This window comes from Oncorhynchus mykiss, chromosome 3, assembly GCF_057628025.1.
Source record: "Oncorhynchus mykiss isolate SJ-2025 chromosome 3, ASM5762802v1, whole genome shotgun sequence".
Lineage (NCBI taxonomy): Eukaryota > Metazoa > Chordata > Actinopteri > Salmoniformes > Salmonidae > Oncorhynchus > Oncorhynchus mykiss.
In genome coordinates, this window is record NC_143024.1 from 15,359,977 (window position 1) to 15,386,300 (window position 26,324).

The 26,324-nt window shown below is 38.9% G+C and overlaps 1 protein-coding gene across 5 annotated transcripts in view; it reads left to right on the forward strand.

The window, feature by feature from the left end:
• Positions 1-1,548: 1,548 nt before the first annotated feature.
• Positions 1,549-26,324, forward strand: part of LOC110535244 (catenin (cadherin-associated protein), beta 1) — a 38,655-nt gene continuing 13,879 nt past the window's right edge. For 2 of the 5 annotated variants that reach the window (XM_090221853.1, XM_090221903.1), the window contains exon 1: positions 1,732-1,811. Coding sequence is in view for 1 of the 5 variants with exons in the window: in XM_090221821.1 (XP_090077947.1) it covers positions 1,715-1,811 (97 nt within the window). In the remaining 4 variants the exon portion in view is untranslated. Of the gene's footprint in view, positions 1,967-26,324 lie in introns of all 5 variants that reach the window. The other 3 variants (XM_090221849.1, XM_090221821.1, XM_090221899.1) reach the window with 3 other exon arrangements.

Below are 26,324 nucleotides of genomic sequence, written 5' to 3' on the forward strand. Positions count from 1 at the left end.
GAAATATCTGCATACACACCAGAAAATCAATGCTCTAGCAGAGAAATATCTGCATACACACCAGAAAAGCAATGCCCTAGCAGAGAAACATCTGCATACACACCAGAAAATCTATGAACAGATAAATACACTTAGTAACAAGGGACTTTGAGGAATGTTTGCTAACCACATTGTGCTGAAGGTATTTGGGAAGGAGAGAGAGAGAGAGAGAGAGAGAGAGAGAGAGAGAGAGAGAGAGAGAGAGAGAGAGAGAGAGAGAGAGAGTATGCTATGCCAGGGAAAAGTGAAACCAAAGGTTTTTAACAAATGTCTCCATTTGCTGGAAGAAACAAAATAAAAGAGAAAGAAATCAGTGTCTCAGACCGTCTCAGACCTTTGGTGGAGAAACATTTCTGATGAGGAGACGTGATCACAGGATTAGAGTTAAAGGCGGAGGACTAGTGTCCAAGGAGCCCTAGAACATCAACATTTGCCTAATCCACTAGTAATGGAGGTTATGGGCGCCTCAGCCAGAAAAAATACTCAGAGCCTCTCGGCCTGAGGCAATTTGCATAACATTAAGACTTTCCAACAAAGTGCATTATGCTCTTATTGGTTTAGTTTCTCACCAGGTCTCGTGTAGCTTTGGTATCGCACACAGAAGAAAGCATCTAAACGTCAATGTGGTTGTAGGTTTTTGTCTTTTTTAAGATGGCTGAGTTCTATAGGGGCATTGAAGTGAGTTGGGCTCTATGGCTATTTCAGTGACAGCAGGGGATGCTGTGTGTAGATGTGCACCAGCCCCCAAATGTCGGATGGAAAAGATGTGCTTTACTTTACATGTTCTGTGTGTGTGTGTGTGTGTGTGTGTGTGTGTGTGTGTGTGTGTCTGTGTGTGTGTGTGTGTGTGTGTGTGTGTGTGTGTGTGTGTGTGTTCTTGCGTGCGTGTGTGTGTGTTTTTTTTTTAATCAAGTGCTAACCAAGCACATGAAACCAATTGTCCAGGTTTTACTGCCTTTTGTTTTGGCACTACTATAAAACTTTATAACAGAAACAAGGTCACACATTTTAGCCTTGTTTTGATACCCAGTTTATCTGAACTCAACCACAAATTGACCCAGTTGCATCCAGGCATTTCAATGGAAATGATCTGAACTAGAAAACACAATTGAAAAGTCTGTATATGTAGAGGAGATTCATTCTGATCTTCTATTTTAATTGCACATCCTTTCATAACAGCCTGTTTGGATTAAAAACCTACTGAAATACCCTACTACATGGTGAGTATTTTTGCATTTATTTTGTTGCTGTTCAGTAATGAGAAAATACACCACTATAGATATACATTTTATTAAATCAAATATATCCTCTCAATAATATCAGAAACTGAATAAAACTGTTTTGATAGGTCAACGTTGTTCATGAATACGCTAATTATGTATCAGCACAATAGGCTTTAGTATGAATGTGTCTAAATAACAACCAGACGAGGGGGAGTATCAGTGATTCACAACAAAACATTGTATATTTTGTGGAAGGTATCTAAAGGTGAAGTAAATAGCAGTAGAAGAGAACAGTGTTATGTGTGCCTGTGTCTAGTGTTAGTTTCCCATGGATTGTTTAAACATTTTCATCTAAGAGAGTTTCTTCCCTGGTTCAAAGACCATACTGTGCACAGTTGGGGGGCATCAAAGCTCCAAGTCGACAGAATTAGGAAAGAAAAGCTGCATCTTCAATGCGCTGGCTCAGAAATATCACAAGGGCACACTACCAGACACCCAATATTCCTCTCCTGAACCTCTCGCTTGATGATTTACCATTTTCTTACCTGAGTGAGTACCATTTCAGCGGAGAGAAAATGGAGACAATTCTTTCCTCCTTCACTCAGTATGGGCTGGCAGACATGTTGGATTTGGGATCAGAGCTGAGCTGAGTCGGCCTCACAGTTTGGTGTCCTGGGTCTTTAGTGAGAGTACAGCAGCGCTGGGTATGTTGAAAGAATGACTTATTTTGATATTGCTGAAAATAATGTGCTCTACCTATCCATCTATCCATCTAACGCAACACATAGTGACAGAGAATCAGGCTTTGACTGCAGGCAGGGTAACACTGTGCTGTGTGCTTGCTTGGACATGACTTACGCCATTGTAGCCTACAACTGGGAATTGTATGGTAAAGTCTCTGACCCGAGGTTGCTATAGTTACAGTGAGTGTTTACTTTAACGTACTCAACAAAACCTGAGGATGTGATTATAGCCTTTCACCAGATTCAGTCCTCATGTCATATGGACAGGTTTGTGCAGGTCTTCATCTTATTGTGCTTTGCATGTGGGAACCCTGAGACCTGAGGCTATTGAGGCCAGCCTAGATCTGTCCTCTCTCTACTCTCTGTCTCAATTCAATTCAAATGTCTTTATTGGCATGGGAAACATATGTTTACATTGCCAAAGCAAGTGAAATAGACAATAAACAAAAGTGAAATAAACAATCTATCTTTCTTGCTCTCTCTCTCTCTCTCTCTCTATCTCTCTCTCTTTCTCCCAGTCTGTCAGTAATACACACTTATTATAATGTTTTATTGTATTTTATTGAACCTTTATTTTACACTCGTTGTAGGGGAGAAGGTTCATTTAGGCGATGGCTTCATTACTTGCCTTAGCACCGTGGAGTATTGCTGAACCCAGTGGGCCATAGTTATTTCCTGCTGCTCGCATTGGACAGGATAGGATGGGAAACAATGACTGGTGTCAAATAATTAGTGCAGTGAGAATCTTGGCTGTACTTAAGCAGGCTCCAGATCAGTTGTAGCTGATGGGGATTGTTACCTTACTGTGTCTTCCCTTTCTCTCTCTAAATAATGCTAAATGTGTCCATGGTGGGCGTGAGTACAACGGCTCTTACATACTGAGTACCCAATTATATGAATGTCATGACAATTTCACCTGCCAAGGTGACACGCCAGGCTAAAACTAATGGTGTCTCATTAGCCCTGTTCTGTGTGTCTTATTTTGGTCTGGTGAGACGGAAGCATTAACAGCTGTTTTCTCATCAGCTGCTAGGTGAACCTCTGTCATGGCTGTTTAGAGGCAGATAGATTACTACTGTGGCATACTTCTGACGGCCAAATGAGAAAACAGGATTTTCATGCATAATGCACTTCCTCAAACAAGCCTGGATACACTTGACAATTATTATTATTATTTATTTTCTTTATTATTGGTACGCAAGTTGCAAAACAAAAATAAACAAATTGCACAAACATTGTATTTTAGGGAAGAAAACTTGACAATTTAACGGTAAAATGAAATTCTGATTTTTTACAATAAACAGAATTATCTTTAATCACATTCTACATGTTGAATCATTTCATTATACACAGTTTAATGTGTGCTATTTCATAACATGTAAGGCTCTGGAAATGTTCATAGTTATTGGTGGAACAGACACATTTATTGAACAGAAAATAACCATCATCTGGATTCCATGAATGTACAATTATCTATGACCATTGATTCCTCATACATGTTTGAAGTGTTTTCTGTTTGTTTCTGTATTAAGCCTCTGTAGTCCTTGTCAATAAAATATATATCATTATGGTCTATGATTTACTGTATCCAAATACAGTGTCTTATTGAAAGATGCACTATATTCTCCATCACATCAAACAGTTCATGTATTTAAAGGTGACATCAATTTGAATTTGACTGCACTGCCAATAGTCCAAGTAGTTCCCTCCCCTCTTGTAAATATATTATTTTTCTATGGAGAAGTTATGTTTCTACGGAGGGGTTATGTTTCTATGGAGAGGTTATGTTTCTGTGGATAGGTTATGTTTCTATGGAGAGGTTATGTTTCTATGGAGAGGTTATGTTTCTATGGAGAGGTTATGTTTCTGTGGATAGGTTATGTTTCTATGGAGAGGTTATGTTTCTATGGAGAGGTTATGTTTCTATGGAGAGGTTATGTTTCTATGGAGAGGTTATGTTTCTATGGAGAGGTTATGTTTCTATGGAGGGGTTATGTTTCTATGGAGAGGTTATGTTTCTATGGAGAGGTTATGTTTCTGTGGATAGGTTATGTTTCTATGGAGAGGTTATGTTTCTGTGGAGAGGTTATGTTTCTATGGAGAGGTTATGTTTCTATGGAGAGGTTATGTTTCTATGGAGGGGTTATGTTTCTATGGAGAGGTTATGTTTCTATGGAGAGGTTATGTTTCTATGGAGGGGTTATGTTTCTATGGAGGGGTTATGTTTCTATGGAGAGGTTATGTTTCTATGGAGAGGTTATGTTTCTATGGAGGGGTTATGTTTCTATGGAGAGGTTATGTTTCTATGGAGAGGTTATGTTTCTATGGAGGGGTTATGTTTCTATGGAGAGGTTATGTTTCTATGGAGAGGTTATGTTTCTATGGAGGGGTTATGTTTCTATGGAGGGGTTATGTTTCTATGGAGAGGTTATGTTTCTATGGAGAGGTTATGTTTCTATGGAGGGGTTATGTTTCTATGGAGGGGTTATGTTTCTATGGAGAGGTTATGTTTCTATGGAGAGGTTATGTTTCTATGGAGAGGTTATGTTTCTATGGAGGGGTTATGTTTCTATGGAGGGGTTATGTTTCTATGGAGAGGTTATGTTTCTATGGAGAGGTTATGTTTCTATGGAGGGGTTATGTTTCTATGTAGAGGTTATGTTTCTATGGAGAGGTTATGTTTCTATGGAGGGGTTATGTTTCTATGGAGAGACCATCAGTATCTGTCTGCCCTACACAGGGACCCAGAATCCATGTCATAATGTACAGAGGTGTACTGCTGTGTCCATGAAATGCCATTCACCTCCATATCTCAGTCGGGGAGTAGTGAATAAAATGACTTTAACAATCTCTTTACATTTGTCCCCATTACTGTAATAATATATTAATGGGATATACAAGATGTATACTTGATGTTATCTTAAGAATATTGTGTATATAATATGCTGAACAGGATTTGAGTAGAAGTAGACACACACAGGGGTCAGATAGACTACTGCTCATTTACTGGCTGTATACTTCTATTTAATATGGCTAAATAGATGTTTTGGGACCAATACATTGTGTGAAGTAACCTGCGAAAAACAATGGTTCAGAACTAAGGTAACAACCTTTTTAAAAGATTTGATTTGATTGATGTCTTTAATTAAGCCATTTTTCTTTAAGCCTCTGTGCCATTTGAAAACCTGAATAAAGCTGACTTTTCACTGGGCTACTCAGCACTGGCAGTCTGTGACATTTCCAACACCAGCCAGGCTCAATGATGTAGCTGTCTATTCCTAATGCATCTATCCTAACCTGCATGCCTGACTAATTCTGGCTGGATTCTAATCCTTTTCACATGTGAAGATGGATGCATGCAGCCTAGCTGTTCCTTTTCAGACGTTCAAGCTGCAGCATTTCACCAGATATGTGACATGTGACCTATAGTCATTTGCCGAGGTTAAGTGCTGTTTTCCCCAATATGTGGCCCATGAAATAGGATACAACAATCAATCGGCTATAACATCGCTGCATTAAATTAGAAATGTAGTTTAGTATTTTTTATTTTTTATTGAATTACATACATACCCCACCAAATAATGTACGTGAACAGGAATTAAAAAGATCGCAGTGCAGCAGGAGCTCAGGGCTATACATTATTCAGAACATTCTAGATTATCATTTGAGACATATATTTTCTGTGAGAGCTACACGAAATGTAAACAAACTGTCAAGGGGGCCAATAATACAAAGTAGGCCTACCAAATGAGATCATTTAATTGGAGGATAACTATATTGACTAAAACTGACATATGCCATTAGATATTCAATCAGGATTCACATTTTTTGCTGACAAAAACAATTATAATTGTTTATAACTGCAGTAACTAACTAGTAACTAAAAACTGCAGTATGTCCTAATTAATCACATTAAATGTCTTTGTTACTGTGATTAACAGCACAGTTGAAGGTACCTTATATGGTGAAGTGCATTGCCAATGGACTGATATTATTTATCTTTACAATACCACTGTGCACACTTAACGGAAATTCAACACTTAATGTAAATGTTTAGATGGAAATATTGAAACTACATGGTTTATATATATAACAGTTGAAAATGGATTTGAACACTGATGAATCATGGGAAATACAGGTGCATCAGGCTGTTACATTACTCCAACTAAAAGGTTTATAGTCGGGTAAATGAAAGGAAGTAACAGTAGCATGATGATTCCAGAAAAGCTTTCCCTAACCTCACTCATACCCTGTCTCCTATTCTGTCTCCCTAACCTAACTCATACCCTGTCTCCTATTCTGTCTCCCTAACCTAACTCATACCCTGTCTCCTATACTGTCTCCCTAACCTCACTCATACCCTGTCTCCTATTCTGTCTCCCTAACCTCACTCATACCCTGTCTCCTATTCTGTCTCCCTAACCTAACTCATACCCTGTCTCCTATACTGTCTCCCTAACCTCACTCATACCCTGTCTCCTATTCTGTCTCCCTAACCTAACTCATACCCTGTCTCCTATACTGTCTCCCTAACCTCACACATACCCTGTCTCCTATTCTGTCTCCCTAACCTAACTCATACCCTGTCTCCTATTCTGTCTCCCTAACCTAACTCATACCCTGTCTCCTATACTGTCTCCCTAACCTCACTCATACCCTGTCTCCTATTCTGTCTCCCTAACCTAACTCATACCCTGTCTCCTATTCTGTATCCCTAACCTAACTCATACCCTGTCTCCTATCCTGTCTCCCTAACCTAACTCATACCCTGTCTCCTATTCTGTCTCCCTAACCTAACTCATACCCTGTCTCCTATACTGTCTCCCTAACCTCACACATACCCTGTCTCCTATTCTGTCTCCCTAACCTAACTCATACCCTGTCTCCTATTCTGTCTCCCTAACCTAACTCATACCCTGTCTCCTATACTGTCTCCCTAACCTCACTCATACCCTGTCTCCTATTCTGTCTCCCTAACCTAACTCATACCCTGTCTCCTATTCTGTCTCCCTAACCTAACTCATACCCTGTCTCCTATTCTGTCTCCCTAACCTAACTCATACCCTGTCTCCTATACTGTCTCCCTAACCTCACTCATACCCTGTCTCCTATTCTGTCTCCCTAACCTAACTCATACCCTGTCTCCTATTCTGTATCCCTAACCTAACTCATACCCTGTCTCCTATCCTGTCTCCCTAACCTAACTCATACCCTGTCTCCTATTCTGTCTCCCTAACCTAACTCATACCCTGTCTCCTATTCTGTCTCCCTAACATAACTAAAAAAAAATAATCTAAAAAGAAATCACATTTATTTATATAGCCCTTCGTACATCAGCTGATATCTCAAAGTGCTGTACAGAAACCCAGCCTAAAATCCCAAACAGCAAGCAATGCAGGTGTAGAAGCACGGTGGCTAGGAAAAACTCAGTAGAAAGGCCAAAATCTAGGAAGAAACCTAGAGAGGAACCAGGCTATGTGGGGTGGCCAGTCCTCTTCTGGCTGTGCCGGGTGGAGATTATAACAGAACATGGCCAAGATGTTCAAATGTTCATAAATGACCAGCATGGTCGAATAATAATAAGGCAGAACAGTTGAAACTGGAGCAGCAGCACGGTCAGGTGGACTGGGGACAGCAAGGAGTCATCATGTCAGGTAGTCCTGGGGCATGGTCCTAACTCATACCCTGTCTCATACTCATACCCTGTATCCTATTCTGTCTCCCTAACCTAACTCATACCCTGTCTCCTATTCTGTCTTCCTAACCTAACTCATACCCTGTCTCCTATTCTGTCTCCCTAACCTAACTCATACCCTGTCTCCTATTCTGTCTCCCTAACCTAACTCATACCGTCTCCTATTCTGTGTCCCTAACCTAACTCATACCCTGTCTCCTATTCTGTCTCCCTAACCTAACTCATACCCTGTCTCCTATTCTGTCTCCCTAACCTAACTCATATCCTGTCTCCTATTCTGTCTCCCTAACCTAACTCATTTCCTGTCTCCTATTCTGTCTCCCTAACCTAACTCATACCCTGTCTCCTATTCTGTCTCCCTAACCTAACTCATACCCTGTCTCCTATTCGGTCTCCCTAACCTCACTCATACCCTGTCTCCTATTCGGTCTCCCTAACCTCTCCTATTCTGTCTCCCTAACCTAACTCATACCCTGTCTCCTATTCTGTCTCCCTAACCTCACTCATACCGTCTCCTATTCTGTCTCCCTAACCTCACTCATACTGTCTCCTATTCTGTCTCCCTAACCTAACTCATACCCTGTCTCCTATTCTGTCTCCCCAACCTAACTCATTCCATCTCCCATTCTGTCTCCCTAACCTAACTCATACAATGTCTCCTATTCTGTCTCCCTAACCTAACTCATACCGTCTCCCATTCTGTCTCCCTAACCTCACTCATACCATCTCCCATTCTGTCTCCCTAACCTCACTCATACCCTGTCTCCCATTCTGTCTCCCTAACCTCACTCATACCGTCTCCCATTCTGTCTCCCTAACCTCACTCATACCGTCTCCCATTCTGTCTCCCTAACCTCACTCATACCATCTCCCATTATGTCTCCCTAACCTCACTCATACCCTGTCTCCCTTTCTGTCTCCCTCTCTTCCTGTCTCCCTCTCTTCCTGTCTCCCTCTTTTCCTGTCTTGCGCTCTTCCTAATGGTCTCCCTCTCTTCCTGTCTCGCTCTCTTCCTAATGGTCTCCCTCTCTTCCTGTCTCGCTCTCTTCCTAATGGTCTCCCTCTCTTCCTGTCTCGCTCTCTTCCTAATGGTCTCCCTCTCTTCCTGTCTCGCTCTCTTCCTAATGGTCTCCCTCTCTTCCTGTCTCGCTCTCTTCCTAATGGTCTCCCTCTCTTCCTGTCTCGCTCTCTTCCTAATGGTCTCCCTCTCTTCCTGTCTCGCTCTCTTCATAATGGTCTCCCTCTCTTCCTAGCTGTCTCCCTCTCTTTCTCTTCTTCATTTTCTACTTTTACTCTTCCTTCCCTCCATTTTGTTTCAGGGGCATGAGGCAGAATGGTGAATCGATACAGTAGGCTACAAACTAACTCTCCTATTCTGAATCTAGCCAACAGAGCTCCCAGAGGGCCTGCATTAATTACTACCCTTCTCCCTTCATGTGTGGCGATGCACAACTACGCTATCCAACACACAACACTGTACTGTATGTATGAGTGTGTATGTACGTGTGAGTGTGTGAGTGTGCACTTGGGTATGTGTGTTACTGTGCAGTGGGGTTGTATGTTTGTTTGAGAAGGGGTGTGTGTGTGTGTGTGTGGGGGGGGGGGGGGGGGGGGTAACGGCCTCTTATCCCAAGGTAGCATGCAGAATGAAAGCAGATTACAGTTGTGAGTGACCAGTTCCAGGCATTCTAATGTTATTGATTAAAAACAGCAGGGGGTCCAGGCACTGAGCCCTGCTGATATTCTCTCCCCTGCCACTACAAAGTCACTTTGTGAAGATATCATCTAATTCTCTTAGAGGACTGTATGAAAGTAGCTGATTGGCTTGAGGCATTAAAGTCTGTCTGGGTTTCAATTTGAATTAGAATTTTCCTTCACTTCCTGTAAGCATATACATCTAGTCGTTCTCTTCAGTGCCAAAATATTTGTTGTTATCCTCGTTCGCTAATATCGTTCTGTAGCTAGAATATAACACTTTGCTGATGATCCAGTTATAATACATTATAAGACTAATATAATGTCTAATTATGATCTCCTAATGATCATGACTAAATAGCAGCCATTTCGAGTTAGCTGTGTGTGTGTGTGTGTGTGTGTGTGTGTGTGTGTGTGTGTGTGTGTGTGTGTGTGTGTGTGTGTGTGTGTGTGTGTGTGTGTGTGTGTGTGTGTGTGTGTGTGTGTGTGTGCGTGCGTGCGTGTGTGTGTGTTTGCACGTGTTTGCGTGTACATGTGCATGTGTGTGTTTCCAAGTGTGTATACGTTAAAGTTAGCATCAGTTCATATGAGGAGGCAGTATGGGGGTTGGGTGCACTGAGTGTTCAGTTGGAGCTGCTGCTAGCAGCCTCACTTTGAGGTTAGTGTGAACACAGCAGGGAGTCCCTCTACAAAACCCATGGACAAATGTCATCAGTCCTGAAGCCTCCCCCAGTCTCCCTCTGCCTCCCCCAGTCTCCCTCTGCCTCTCCCAGTCTCCCTCTGCCTCCCCCTTTCCTCCCGTCTTCCTCGCCTAGCCCTGACCAATCAACTTTATCAGACCTGTGTTACTGCAAAGAGACAGGGGGACAACAACAACAACAACAACAATAACAAGTAGAGAAAAAACTGAGATATAGAGGGAATGTGTGTGTATCTTGTAAACAGCTGTTGAGACGATAAGTTAAACACAGTGAATTGGGTTCAATGAGAAGAAGAAATCTCTGTAGTTATGTTCAAATGTATTCTCTCTTCCTTCCCCCCATTATCTTATCTCATAAGACCAAGATTGTGGTGGCAACAACAGGTAGAGTTAGCAGTGTAACAACAATCGTTAACTCCAAGCTCATTCCATCTGTTTCCATTGCTAGAATAAGGAAATGTTGACTGGAGAGATGGAGGTATGGAGAGATGGAGGGGTGGAGAGATGGAGGGACGGATGTGATGGAGAGATGGAGGGATGGAGAGGTGGAGGGATGGAGAGATGGAGAGATGGAGGGATGGAGAGATGGAGAGATGGAGGGATGGAGAGATGGAGGGATGGAGAGATGGAGGGATGGAGAGATGGAGAGATGGAGAGATGGAGGGATGGAGAGGTGGAGGGATGGAGAGATGGAGGGATGAAGGAAACCAGGAGTGTTCTTGGTTTTAACTTAACAATTATCTTTCATATCACTATAGCTAGCTAGCTTAAATGACCAGTTCTCCTCACTGGAAGCCAATTAGATTTCTGTCCATGAGTGTGTTTTAATCAGTGGTGGTGGTAATTGGGAACCCCCTGCTGTGTGTGTGCGGCTGGGGACAGAACAGAAGATGGAGGCACAAAGCCACACATGGATGTGCAGGCAGCCATATTGGGCTTCAGACACGAACAATTACATGATGCTTGCAAAGATTGAGATATATGAAAGACTCAAACAAACAATCAGCTGTCTAATAGTCAGACGGTCTGCTGTACATCAATGACAGAAACAAGTAATGTTCATTGCAAAACCTCTGTGAATCAGGGAGAAGTTAGAGAACGTGTGCTTGGGTTGCAAAACCTCTGTGAATCAGGGAGAAGTTAGAGAACGTGTGCTTGGGTTGCAAAACCTCTGTGAATCAGGGAGAAGTTAGAGAACGTGTGCTTGGGTTGCAAAACCTCTGTGAATCAGGGAGAAGTTAGAGAACGTGTGCTTGGGTTGCAAAACCTCTGTGAATCAGGGAGAAGTTAGAGAACGTGTGCTTGGGTTGCAAAACCTCTGTGAATCAGGGAGAAGTTAGAGAACGTGTGCTTGGGTTGCAAAATTACAGTCATTTAAAAAAAGTTGCGCCGGTTTTCCAGAAATCCTGGTTGGAAGATATCCGGAATTAGGAGGGAATCTTTCGCAGAAAGTTACCAGGTTTTTGCATACCTACAAATAATTTGTAAGTGTAGAGGCTGGAGAGCTTTACTATGGTGCATTTCTAGCTGCTTACAGCAAGGTGATATGTGATTAACTTACTTTTAATTGAGGTGAAGGGTGTGGGGGTATGATGAAGGTGAAGGGTGAAGAGTGTGGGGGTATGATGAAGGTGAAGGGTGAAGAGTGTGGGGGTATGATGAAGATGAAGGTGAAGGGTGTGGGGGTATGATGAAGGTGAAGGGTGAAGAGTGTGGGGGTATGATGAAGGTGAAGGGTGAAGAGTGTGGGGGTATGATGAAGGGGAAGGGTGAAGGGTGTGGGGGTATGATGAAGGTGAAGGGTGTGGGGGTATGATGAAGGTTAAGGGTGAAGGTGAAGGGTGTGGGTGTGGGGGTATGATGAAGGTGAAGGTTGAAGAGTGTGGGGTATGATGAAGGTGAAGGGTGAAGGTGAAGGGTGTGGGGGTATGATGTGAAGGTGAATGTCGTAAAATAGATATCCACATTATTATAATGTAAAAGAGATATCCATAGTATTACAATGTAAAATAGATATCCATAGTATTTAAATGTCAAAGAGATATCCATAGTATTTAAATGTAAAGTAGATATCCATAGTACTACAATGTAAAAGAGATATCCATAGTATTTAAATGTCAAAGAGATATCTGTAGTATTTAAATGTAAAAGAGATATCCATAGTATTTAAATGTAAAGTAGATATCCATAGTACTACAATGTAAAAGAGATATCCATAGTATTTAAATGTCAAAGAGATATCTGTAGTATTTAAATGTAAAAGAGGTATCCATAGTATTTAAATGTAAATGAGATATCCATAGTATTTAAATGTAGAAGAGATATCCATAGTATTTAAATGTAGAAGAGATATCCATAGTATTTCAATGTAAAGTAGATATCCATAGTATTTCAATGTAAAGTAGATATCCATAGTTTTAAATGTAAAGTAGATATCCATAGTATTACAATGTAAAAGAGATATTCATAGTATTACAATGTAAAAGAGATATCCATAGTATTACAATGTAAAAGAGATATCCATAGTATTTAAATGTAAAGTAGATATCCATAGTATTTAAATGTCAAAGAGATATCCATAGTATTTCAATGTCAAAGAGATATCCATAGTATTTAAATGTAAAGTAGATATCCATAGTATTACAATGTAAAATAGATATCCATAGTATTTAAATGTAAAATAGATATCCATAGTATTAGAATGTCAAAGAGATATCCATAGTATTACAATGTCAAAGAGATATCCATAGTGTTACAATGTAGAAGAGATATCCATAGTATTTAAATGTAAAATAGATATCCATAGTATTACAATGTAAAATAGATATCCATAGTATTACAATGTAAAATAGATATCCATAGTATTACAATGTAAAAGAGATATCCATAGTATTTAAATGTAAAAGAGATATCTGTAGTATTTAAATGTAAAAGAGATATCCATAGTATTTAAATGTAGAAGAGATATCTGTAGTATTTAAATGTAAAAGAGATATCCATAGTATTTAAATGTAAAAGAGATATTCATAGTATTACAATGTAAAAGAGATATCCATAGTATTACAATGTAAAAGAGATATCCATAGTATTTAAATGTAAAGTAGATATCCATAGTATTTAAATGTCAAAGAGATATCCATAGTATTTCAATGTCAAAGAGATATCCATAGTATTTAAATGTAAAGTAGATATCCATAGTATTACAATGTAAAATAGATATCCATAGTATTTAAATGTAAAATAGATATCCATAGTATTACAATGTAAAATAGATATCCATAGTATTACAATGTAAAATAGATATCCATAGTATTACAATGTAAAAGAGATATCCATAGTATTTAAATGTAAAAGAGATATCTGTAGTATTTAAATGTAAAAGAGATATCCATAGTATTTAAATGTAGAAGAGATATCTGTAGTATTTAAATGTAAAAGAGATATCCATAGTATTTAAATGTAAAATAGATATCCATAGTATTTCAATGTAAAATAGATATCCATAGTAGTACAATGTAAAAGAGATATCCATAGTGTTACAATATAAACGAGATATCCATAGTATTTAAATGTAGAAGAGATATCCATAGTATTACAATGTAAAAGAGATATCCATAGTATTTAAATGTAGAAGAGATATCTGTAGTATTTAAATGTAAAAGAGATATCCATAGTATTTAAATGTAAAATAGATATCCATAGTATTTAAATGTAAAATAGATATCCATAGTATTACAATGTAAAAGAGATATCCGTTGTATTTAAATGTCAAAGAGATATCCATAGTATTTAAATGTAAAAGAGATATCCATAGTATTTAAATGTAGAAGAGATATCTGTAGTATTTAAATGTAAAAGAGATATCCATAGTATTTAAATGTAAAATAGATATCCATAGTATTACAATGTAAAAGAGATATCCGTTGTATTTAAATGTCAAAGAGATATCCATAGTATTTAAATGTAAAAGAGATATCCATAGTATTTAAATGTAGAAGAGATATCTGTAGTATTTAAATGTCAAAGAGATATCCATAGTATTTAAATGTAAAATAGATATCCATAGTATTTCAATGTAAAATAGATATCCATAGTAGTACAATGTAAAAGAGATATCCATAGTGTTACAATATAAACGAGATATCCATAGTATTTAAATGTAGAAGAGATATCCATAGTATTACAATGTAAAATAGATATCCATAGTATTTAAATGTAGAAGAGATATCTGTAGTATTTAAATGTAAAAGAGATATCCATAGTATTTAAATGTAAAATAGATATCCATAGTATTTAAATGTAGAAGAGATATCCATAGTATTTAAATGTCAAAGAGATATCTGTAGTATTTAAATGTAGAAGAGATATCCGTTGTATTTAAATGTCAAAGAGATATCTGTAGTATTTAAATGTAAAAGAGATATCCATAGTATTTAAATGTAAAATAGATATCCATAGTATTTAAATGTAAAATAGATATCCATAGTATTACAATGTAAAAGAGATATCCGTTGTATTTAAATGTCAAAGAGATATCCATAGTATTTAAATGTAAAATAGATATCCATAGTATTACAATGTAAAAGAGATATCCGTTGTATTTAAATGAGACTCACCTGGATGAACATAAATGATGTGGGCTCTTTTACCCATCCTTCCTACTCACTTCTAACAATTTACTATTTACTACTTAACTTTGTCAGTAGTACATCGTTTCAAAAAAATCTTGTATGTCTGTCAATCACAACATTGTAAGGAAATGTCATTATTACAGTATCCTGACATTCTCTGTGGAATAGGTGAAGGTCATATCTTTTCTCTGGGGCTGTAAAACACAGTGAGAGGACATATTGAAGTAAATGTTGTATTTAAGACTAAGAACAATGTCAGTATACCTCCACAGCTTCTTTATAAAAAGACGATCGATGTGTCTATCTGCTGACACAAATGTTGCCACGGACAGAACCCATACACTCAATTCACAGCCAGTATCTTCCATCATATAATTAAAGTCATTTTCTCCTCATTTTCAGCTGCTGTTCCTCGCTGCAATTTCTTACAATCATGTTTCATAATGTTGAAAGTCAGCTGTATGGAGAGAAATAAAGCTGTGGCATTTGCAATTTGCGAGATTTAATTAGTTATACTCAATACACAATCACTCCCCACTTGTTCTCTCTGCAAATAATATTTGTCACAGAGGAGTTCAAATGAATGTCTGTGGCAGAGGGGGAAATCAGGAAATCATATTATTACCTATTTAGTTTTCACATTCCATTCATTTATCCTTTACATTCACATGCTAAACATTGTGTTTCATATTGAGCCATGAGTCAGGTCAGTTTAATAGATAGGCAGAATTCACCCCAATTTCGCACAATAAGGAAAACATGAAACATAACATGAAAAGTAATTAAACGTATCCACAAAGCATCTCAGAGAAAATGTTGATCTAGGGTCAGTTGCCTTCTAGTTTACCATTTATCATAATTAATAGTATTATATAAACAGATCCTAGATCAGCACTCCTACTCTGAGACACTCTGGAAACAGGCCCAGGTCTCCCTAATCTTCCCAGGTCTTAACATGTGAAATAGCTACCCAGTCTAGGTAGTGCTGTCCTTGAGCACTATCTAAGAGTTAATCTATATATTACTATAAGTACCATATAGTTCAGAGAATTAAATATTGATAGTATCTCTAATAGCTTTTCAAAAATGCATCAGATGTTGAGTTAGCACAAAGGATATAGAGTGTAGTGGTTGTTTAATGGCTCTTTCTGTACTTTGGGAATAAAATAGAAAAGAGAAAGTTTCAGGCCCTTGTCCCCCCCCCCCCCCTCTCACTCCCCTCACCCCCCAACCCCTCCGTGTCGGGGTGCTGTGAACTCTTTTATGTCGGCCACCACACCATGTCTAATGGCCCCTGCTGAGACAAGCGTCCTGCTCCCTGCTGCTCCCAGCACCAGTTGGCATCAAGAGGATTGTGGATAAATAAAAACCATAGAAATTGGGGCTTGAAATTTTGGGGTGTAGCCTCCCCCAAAAGCCCCCAAAACCTTAAACCCGCATCTGTTGCTTGCTGTTGTCATGTACATGAAAGTTGATCACACATGGGATAAGATGTGTCTCCTCAGCTCCTCTCTGTTTCAACACAAACATGGCAGAATATTTTCTTTCTTCAATCTTATTTTATTAGATGTATTTTTTTACATTTTAATCTTTTTTTGTGTCTATGTTGGCGTTAATGCTGAGGTTTTGTAGGCCTTGTTTCCACTTAGTGCTTGAATAGTGGGTAATCTCACTGGCTGGTAACATCCTGAAGAAGGTGAGCATCATTTTTCCTTTCTAATCATTCTAACATATCTCACAATCCTGAATAGGCTGCTTGCTACTGCTCTACTAAATGCCCTATAGCCTATGTGGGAGCTATACAAAGGGATCAGCAATGCTGCATTACATTGAAGCTACTTATATTCTAATCAAAACAGTGGGAATTATATTTTCAAAGGATTTCAAGAAGAGAAGATGGCTTGTCAATTTTGAGCCTGTCTGTGGATCCTTTCCTGTGCCATGCCGTTGACTGCCAGCCTGTTCAAAGACAGTGTGTCTAATATAACTATTGGTGTGCAGGAATGGAAAACAATCATTAAAATTCTCTCCAGAACGTTCTTATTCTGGAACTAGCTGAATGTCTCTTAGCGTATTGTGGTTTAAGCAGGGAGGGGGGTGAAACAAGGGGATGCTGAGAACCAGAACCTTACAGCTGGCAGAGAGAGACAGAGAAACCCTCCTCCCCCATCCCCATCCCTTAACATACATACACAGTGAGCCTGGGAGACACATCAGTCGGCTTTCACCCTCTGCTATGTGTCTCTTTGTCTGCCTGTCTGAAAATGGGTGTAATTTTGAAGCGAGAAATCAGGCGTTGCTGAAACGACTTTAGTGGCCCAAAACTAAAGCATTATTTTACTTTTTAAACTGAAATATGATTATCACTTTCTCCACTTTGTATCGAAGACTCTCTCCATTTTGTTAGCAAAGCTTTTTCTGTGTGTGTGTGTGTGTGTGTGTGTGTGTGTGTGTGTGTGTGTGTGTGTGTGTGTGTGTGTGTGTGTGTGTGTGTGACAGTAGAGGTGGGGGGACCTCTGTTTACCTCTCCACAGTCTCAGCTGTTCTTTGTTTTGCTCCCCATGAAGAGACTGACAGACACAGAGTAGAGGTAATTTGTACCAAACTAATTCATGCAATAGACAGAACAAGAAGGAGGAGTAACCACACAGTGGTCATATAACATGGAGATGAGCCCCACACAAAGCATGGAGTCACGCTCCTTCAAGTAGGACAATCTACAATTTAGAAAATTAAAAATACATAAATAAGCTCAAATAGTATTGGTGGAGAACAGGGAAGAGAACAGGGAAGAGAACAGAGAAGAGAACAGGGAAGAGAACAGGGAAGAGAACAGAGAAGAGAACAGAGAAGAGAACAGGGAAGAGAACAGGGAAGAGAACAGGGAAGAGAACAGGGAAGAGAACAGAGAAGAGAACAGGGAAGAGAACAGGGAAGAGAACAGAGAAGAGAACAGGGAAGAGAACAGGGAAGAGAACAGAGAAGAGAACAGAGAAGAGAACAGGGAAGAGAACAGGGAAGAGAACAGAGAAGAGAACAGGAAAGAGAACAGAGAAGAGAACAGAGAAGAGAACAGGGAAGAGAACAGGGAAGAGAACAGAGAAGAGAACAGGGAAGAGAACAGGGAAGAGAACAGAGAAGAGAACAGGGAAGAGAACAGGGAAGATAACAGAGAAGAGAACAGGGAAGAGAACAGAGCAGAGAACAGGGAAGAGAACAGGGAAGAGAACAGAGAAGAGAACAGAGAAGAGAACAGAGAAGAGAACAGGGAAGAGAACAGAGAAGAGAACAGGGAAGAGAACAGGGAAGAGAACAGGGAAGAGAACAGGGAAGAGAACAGAGAAGAGAACAGAGAAGAGAACAGAGAAGAGAACAGGGAAGAGAACAGGGAAGAGAACAGGGAAGAGAACAGAGAAGAGAACAGGGAAGAGAACAGGGAAGAGAACAGAGAAGAGAACAGGGAAGAGAACAGAGAAGAGAACAGAGAAGAGAACAGGGAAGAGTTGATGGGAAACGCTGTGCATTTTCCGATCCAGGGATATAAATAAAGAGACGGCATATAAAGGGGTGGGTTTTGTCATTGTGTGAGAAATATAAACACAGATGAGTTGTGTCTTTGATTTGTTCCTGCTTTTCAATCGACACAGCGGGATGTTCTAAAGACCTTGGCCTCTTTGCATTTTGGGTAAATAGGCACCATGGACCCTGCATGATGAGATTATATTCCCCCCGTCTCTCTTTACACCTCGCCGTTTTCTCTTTCTCTCTAAACACAAAAACTGCATTTCTGTTTTTCACCAACGTCCCGGGTGATTTTTCCATCCCCCCGTCCTGCTTTGATACATGTTTGGATGCCGTGCCACTACAGAGCACTAATTCACTGTTTTACTGCTTCTGTCATGTACTGGGATTTCTGGCTGCTGCTACAGGAAGGAGAAGATACACTTTGTTAATCAGTAGTCAAACAGTCTGCTGTAACAGTACTAGCACATTATCTTTTTATTGGTGTTTATTTAACCTTTATTTAACTAGGCAAGTCAGTTAAGAACAAATTCTTATTTACAATGACGGCCTACCAGAAGGTAAAAGGCCTCCTGTGGGGACGGGGGCTGGGATTCAAAATATAAATACATTCAATATAAATACAGGACAAAACACACATCCCGACAAGAGAGACAACACAACACTACACAAAGAGAGACCTAAGACAACAACATAGCATGGCAGCGACACATGACAACACAGCATGGTATCAACACAGCATGGTAGCAACAACATGGCAGCAGCACCAAACATGGTACAAACATTATTGGGCACAGACAACAGCACAAAGGGCAAGACGGTAGAGACAACAATATAGCTTATTCACAGCTAAATTTACAGCAAAAATAATGTGGCATTTGGATTGGGACAATGGGCTTATTAGCAAGTCACCACTAAGAAATAAAATACAAGCAATTTTTATGAAAGTCATTCATGTTGAATGAAAGCATTTCCTTCAAAATCTTGTTTATGTACAGAAGTCAGTGGGGTAGAAAATCAAGATCAAGGTGCTGTGAAATGTTTTGCTGCAGTCTCCATCTGCAGTCCCAGAATGTGCCATACCAATGCTAGCCCATTTCCAATAGAATACCACTAACCTACATATTGTGAGGTAAATCTCTTGTTCGCTTTAGACTGAGATATAAAGGAAATGAGTCATGTTTTGAAGCTCAAAACTCTTAGAACCAATCAACTTAATATTTCAAACACAATATATATGTTGTGTATAGGACAATATGTTTCAGTCATTGGCCAATTTGTTTGCAAATTGCAGTGTATAGTGATTAGCTCCAACATAAAAGAACTAAACAATGGATGTTCTGCATCACTCAGCCATTTTGTTCCTTCTCTTTCGAAATCTACAGCCTTGTGAATGTTTTGTTAAGGTTATTGTCAGTGGAGGAGGACGACGATAAATTCGATGAAGAGGATTGGATTTCTCAGACTGCGCTAGCTGGATTTCTCAGAACGTCTGTATATTACATCTGCTAAATATGTTTATGTGACCAATAAAATGTGATTTAATATTCTAGAATTCTACATGACGATAGATTGCACCCAAATATAGAGCTTCAAACGAAGGAAGAACCCTTCTTAGAGTATAGGCTATTTATCTTTGATTAGAAAATAATGATATTCTGTGTCTGACTAAAACACTGCAGAAGACGACTTGAAATAGATCATGGCCAGTCTTTGTCCCCTAAATGGATTAAAAAACTGTCCAGACAGACAAGATTACCTAAATCCAACCATTGTTCATGTGGGCGCTTCATTTTAACCTCAGCCAGGAGTACATATCGTACAAAAGTTACCTTACAACGTTTCCAACAGATCTGAAACAGCCCAGGCAGTGAGATGGCCTTGTAACTTCTCTTATAGACAACAGAACTGTTGATTGATGCTCAATGGAGTTAGGGGTCTGAATATCATTGATCACCGGTTTACTAAACAGGATAAATATCTTAGTTCTGCATATCTGTTAAATATGCCATTGTCTAGTGATTGTGTCTCAGAGTATGGGTCATTTTTCAGTCAGAGAGATAGGGATATCTGTTAAATATGCCATTGTCTAGTGATTGTGTCTCAGAGTATGGGTCATTTTTCAGTCAGAGAGATAGGCATATCTGTTAAATATGCCATTGTCTAGTGATTGTGTCTCAGAGTATGGGTCATTTTTCAGTCAGAGAGATAGGCATATCTGTTAAATATGCCATTGTCTAGTGATTGTGTCTCAGAGTATGGGTCATTTTTCAGTCAGAGAGATAGGCATATCTGTTAAATATGCCATTGTCTAGTGATTGTGTCTCAGATCAATGTTACACTTTACAGGGAATACACTTAGAATGTGCTTTTAGGAGATATGAAAATGTATCATTTTTCAACGCCACAATTACAAAATGTAATATACTTCAATTTTACCACAGCTGGAATTGAATGAAACCCACCATTACAATGTGTACACATAGTCTTTGTTTCTATACTATTAGCCATATCTACACTCATTTATCTGAAATAGAGAATCATATATACTGTGACCTGGTGATAGGTTTTCACAGCAACCAAAATCATTGTGATTTTTATTTCACAATGGGAAAAAGAGCTACTGACTGAACGATGCAAAGTGTGTTCGATTGAATCCCTTTGTTTATCAATTGTTTATTATTAATTTCTTATTATATTTTGTTGTCATAATAATATGTTAGACAGAGAGATCTGTAGAATAAATGTCTTGCATTGCAAATTCTGCTATGTTAATTCATGTCAATACTGAAAAGATCATCCATTTCAGCATCAGACCTTTTTACTTTCCACTGCTTAACCTTGCATTAATAGAAAAATTGATATTTGGTCATTTGAGTGCCATTTAACTAAAATATTTGATCTAAAAAGTCAAAGTCTACACAGTAAAATACTACAAATGAATAGTTGTTATTTTACACAGAGATATATGTATTTACATTTTTGTTATCTTAACATTTCTCCTCTTTAATTCTGATAATGGATCGAAAGATTCATGTTAGATGTCTTTGTCTATAACAGGTACATTTGTTATGCTTTTTCTTTCTATTTTCAGGGTTGATCTAATGTGATAAAGATAGAGCAACATGGCTGTTTCAGGGTTGATCTAATGTGATAAAGACAGAGCAACATGGCCGTTTCAGAGTTGATCTAATGTGATAAAGACAGAGCAACATGGTCGTTTCAGGGTTGATCTAATGTGATAAAGACAGAGCAACATGGTCGTTTCAGGGTTGATCTAATGTGATAAAGACAGAGCAACATGGTCGTTTCAGGGTTGATCTAATGTGATAAAGACAGAGCAACATGGCCGTTTCAGGGTTGATCTAATGTGATAAAGACAGAGCAACATGGTCGTTTCAGGGTTGATCTAATGTGATAAAGACAGAGCAACATGGTCGTTTCAGGGTTGATCTAATGTGATAAAGACAGAGCAACATGGCTGTTTCAGGGTTGATCTAATGTGATAAAGACAGAGCAACATGGTCGTTTCAGGGTTGATCTAATGTGATAAAGACAGAGCAACATGGTCGTTTCAGGGTTGATCTAATGTGATAAAGACAGAGCAACATGGTCGTTTCAGGGTTGATCTAATGTGATAAAGACAGAGCAACATGGTCGTTTCAGGGTTGATCTAATGTGATAAAGACAGAGCAACATGGCTGTTTCAGGGTTGATCTAATGTGATAAAGACAGAGCAACATGGTCGTTTCAGGGTTGATCTAATGTGATAAAGACAGAGCAACATGGTCGTTTCAGGGTTGATCTAATGTGATAAAGACAGAGCAACATGGTCATTTCAGGGTTGATCTAATGTGATAAAGACAGAGCAACATGGTCGTTTCAGGGTTGATCTAATGTGATAAAGACAGAGCAACATGGTCGTTTCAGGGTTGATCTAATGTGTTAAAGACAGAGCAACATGGTCGTTTCAGGGTTGATCTAATGTGATAAAGACAGAGCAACATGGTCGTTTCAGGGTTGATCTAATGTGATAAAGACAGAGCAACATGGTCGTTTCAGGGTTGATCTAATGTGATAAAGACAGAGCAACATGGTCGTTTCAGGGTTGATCTAATGTGATAAAGACAGAGCAACATGGCCGTTTCAGGGTTGATCTAATGTGATAAAGACAGAGCAACATGGTCGTTTCAGGGTTGATCTAATGTGATAAAGACAGAGCAACATGGTCGTTTCAGGGTTGATCTAATGTGATAAAGACAGAGCAACATGGCTGTTTCAGGGTTGATCTAATGTGATAAAGACAGAGCAACATGGTCGTTTCAGGGTTGATCTAATGTGATAAAGACAGAGCAACATGGTCGTTTCAGGGTTGATCTAATGTGATAAAGACAGAGCAACATGGTCGTTTCAGGGTTGATCTAATGTGATAAAGACAGAGCAACATGGTCGTTTCAGGGTTGATCTAATGTGATAAAGACAGAGCAACATGGCTGTTTCAGGGTTGATCTAATGTGATAAAGACAGAGCAACATGGTCGTTTCAGGGTTGATCTAATGTGATAAAGACAGAGCAACATGGTCGTTTCAGGGTTGATCTAATGTGATAAAGACAGAGCAACATGGTCATTTCAGGGTTGATCTAATGTGATAAAGACAGAGCAACATGGTCGTTTCAGGGTTGATCTAATGTGATAAAGACAGAGCAACATGGTCGTTTCAGGGTTGATCTAATGTGTTAAAGACAGAGCAACATGGCTGTTTCAGGGTTGATCTAATGTGATAAAGACAGAGCAACATGGCTGTTTCAGGGTTGATCTAATGTGATAAAGACAGAGCAACATGGCCGTTTCAGGGTTGATCTAATGTGATAAAGACAGAGCAACATGGCCGTTTCAGGGTTGATCTAATGTGATAAAGATAGAGCAACATGGCCGTTTCAGAGTTGATCTAATGTGATAAAGACAGAGCAACATGGTCGTTTCAGGGTTGATCTAATGTGATAAAGACAGAGCAACATGGCCGTTTCAGGGTTGATCTAATGTGATAAAGACAGAGCAACATGGCCGTTTCAGGGTTGATCTAATGTGATAAAGACAGAGCAACATGGCCGTTTCAGAGTTGATCTAATGTGATAAAGACAGAGCAACATGGTCGTTTCAGGGTTGATCTAATGTGATAAAGACAGAGAAACATGGCCGTTTCAGGGTTGATCTAATGTGATAAAGACAGAGCAACATGGTCGTTTCAGAGTTGATCTAATGTGATAAAGACAGAGCAACATGGTCGTTTCAGAGTTGATCTAATGTGATAAAGACAGAGCAACATGGTCGTTTCAGGGTTGATCTAATGTGATAAAGACAGAGCAACATGGTCGTTTCAGGGTTGATCTAATGTGATAAAGACAGAGCAACATGGCTGTTTCAGGGTTGATCTAATGTGATAAAGACAGAGCAACATGGCCGTTTCATTGCATTTCCATTTCTAAGAATACCTACAGTTATCAATATCTTTAGAGTATTCTGGTACATACTGTAGAGTTGAGGCTCGTGTGATGAACTATCTCTCATCTCATGAAAATGTCATTCTTCACAGGTTAAGATATTTGTGCAGAAATGTGTTTGTTATTGAGTCTTTGCAGGGCGTCAGTCGGTCCAACAATGGAACAGACTCATGTTGTAGGGCTGGATGACCAACACTTTAAGCCGTGGTGTTGAGCCTAACAATAAGGTTGAATACACAAAAGGGGCCGTCGGCTAGTCTGACATTGTTGTCTAAGCAGCTTTACAAAGAAAGGATATTTGTAGAGACTTTTGCATCTGAGTTGTCAGAAGTGACACTGTGCGCTGGCAGTATTGTAAAACACCAACTCTGAAAAGGGTTGGCTAGTCAGAAGAATTACATCCTATTTAACTGTATTTGATATTATGTTGATGACCTTGAATATGTTGCTTGTATTTATACTTACACAGGCAGAATTATATAGTACAAGTGAATATTACTATTTATTAACAGTGACAGGTGTTTACTGTAGGTACAGGCAGTTACATGGTATATATGGCTTGCTAATACTGTTGTTGAAGTCATTTTATGTTCATCAGATTTAGAACAATAGACGAAATCACAAGAATAGTCTGTGTAATCAAATATCTACTTAACTATTTCCCCCTACATATTTTAGGGGTATTTGTGTCAATGCTCCTTAGAGGAGGGAGTGAGAGGAGGTAGAGCTAGTCACTCTAAACCATTCTGTGTTTTTATTTGACCATTGGGAAAAATAACTACACAGGTTCGATTCAATTGAGCCCTCAGTATTTCTGTCTCCAGAAGTAGGAAGTCAAAAATAACATGTATTTCCTGAACATAGCTCTATTATTAAAATCAAATCTAATTTTATGGGTCACATGCACATACTTAGCAGATGTTATTGCGGGTGTAGTGAAATGCCTGTGTACCTAACTCCAACAGTGCAGTAGTATCTAGTAGTGACTAGCTATAGCTCAATGCAACAATACATTCAATCTAAAAGTAAGAGAATGGAATTAAGAAATACATAAATATTTAAACGAGCAATGTCGGAGTGGCTTAGACTAAAATACAGTCAAATAGCATACAGTATATACATATGAGACGAGTAAAGCAGTATATAAACATTATTAACATGACTATTATTAAGTGACTAGTGTTCCATTATTAAAGTGACCCATGATTCCATGTCTACGTACATAGGGCAGCAGCCTCTAAGGTGCAGGGTTGAGTAACTGGGTGGTTGAAGTCATTAATTGTAGCGTGAGTGTAATGACGTACACATCCAGTAGGTAGTGTAAATATTTCTACATTTCATAAAGACATACTGCACTTAGGTACTCTACTTTATGACATTGGAGGCCCTATATAAATCTTATTACTCAAAGTCAAATTTAAATGGACTTTTATTTCCTGAGAGGGAACGTCATGTGTGGTGACGGATTGCTACATGCAAGACATAACAACATAACAACATAGAACACAAAACATGTACAGTATAAAGGATTGGAAGCGTTATATGCAATCATAGGATATATATATATATTTTTTTTTTACCTTTATTTATTATGGCAACATTATTTATTTATTATGGCAACATTTATATATATATATATGCATATTTCCAATAGAATAAATGAAATAAATATAAATATAAATATAAAATAAATAAATACTTCAAGAGTTGAGCAGTTTGATAGACGTTGGCACCAAACTAGAAGCTGCTTAGGTTTATATAGGAGAGCTGCATAGCTGTGACTGGAGGGTAGGGGGATATGCTAGTCATTCAGTGTGTTAAGTAAAAGGCTATTTGTTCCCCCTTCTTCCTCACTCTTTTTTTGTAGATGTCACTGAGGGGTTCCTGGCAAGTTTACCCAATGACCTTTCCACTGATTCTCACCTCTATTAAAGATTTATACATTGAATTATTTCACCCAGTGGAACTTCATACTATGATAAACAGTAACTACCCATTGCTAGCAGTATTTATTTTGTTTTATTGTCATCCATGTTTTGGATGGAATTGGAATTGTAGGTCGGCAGTGCAGTACAACGAAGACGTTAATGGATTGTAATGTTAGATGCTGTATTTGTTGTGCTTGACCCATTGTTCTCAACTAGGAGATAGAATCCCCTTATATTTCAACCCTGCAACAGGACAGATAGAAGTGTACAATACTTACTGCCAGTGCCCTCCCTATGTCTGTCTATTACCACTGTGAACAGAGGGGCCCAGGGCCCTCCCTATGTCTGTCTATTACCACTGTGAACAGAGGGACCCAGGGCCCTCCCTATGTCTGTCTATTACCACTGTGAACAGAGGGACCCAGGGCCCTCCCTATGTCTGTCTATTACCACTGTGAACAGAGGGACCCAGGGCCCTCCCTATGTCTGTCTATTACCACTGTGAACAGAGGGACCTAGGGCCCTGGTGGATTGTAATGAAATTTGCTGTATTTGTTGAATGTGAACACTTATTTCAACATTATAGGAGTAAGGACAGGCATTTCTTTATTTTTTTACTTCAGTTTATTTTAGTAAATACTTTCTT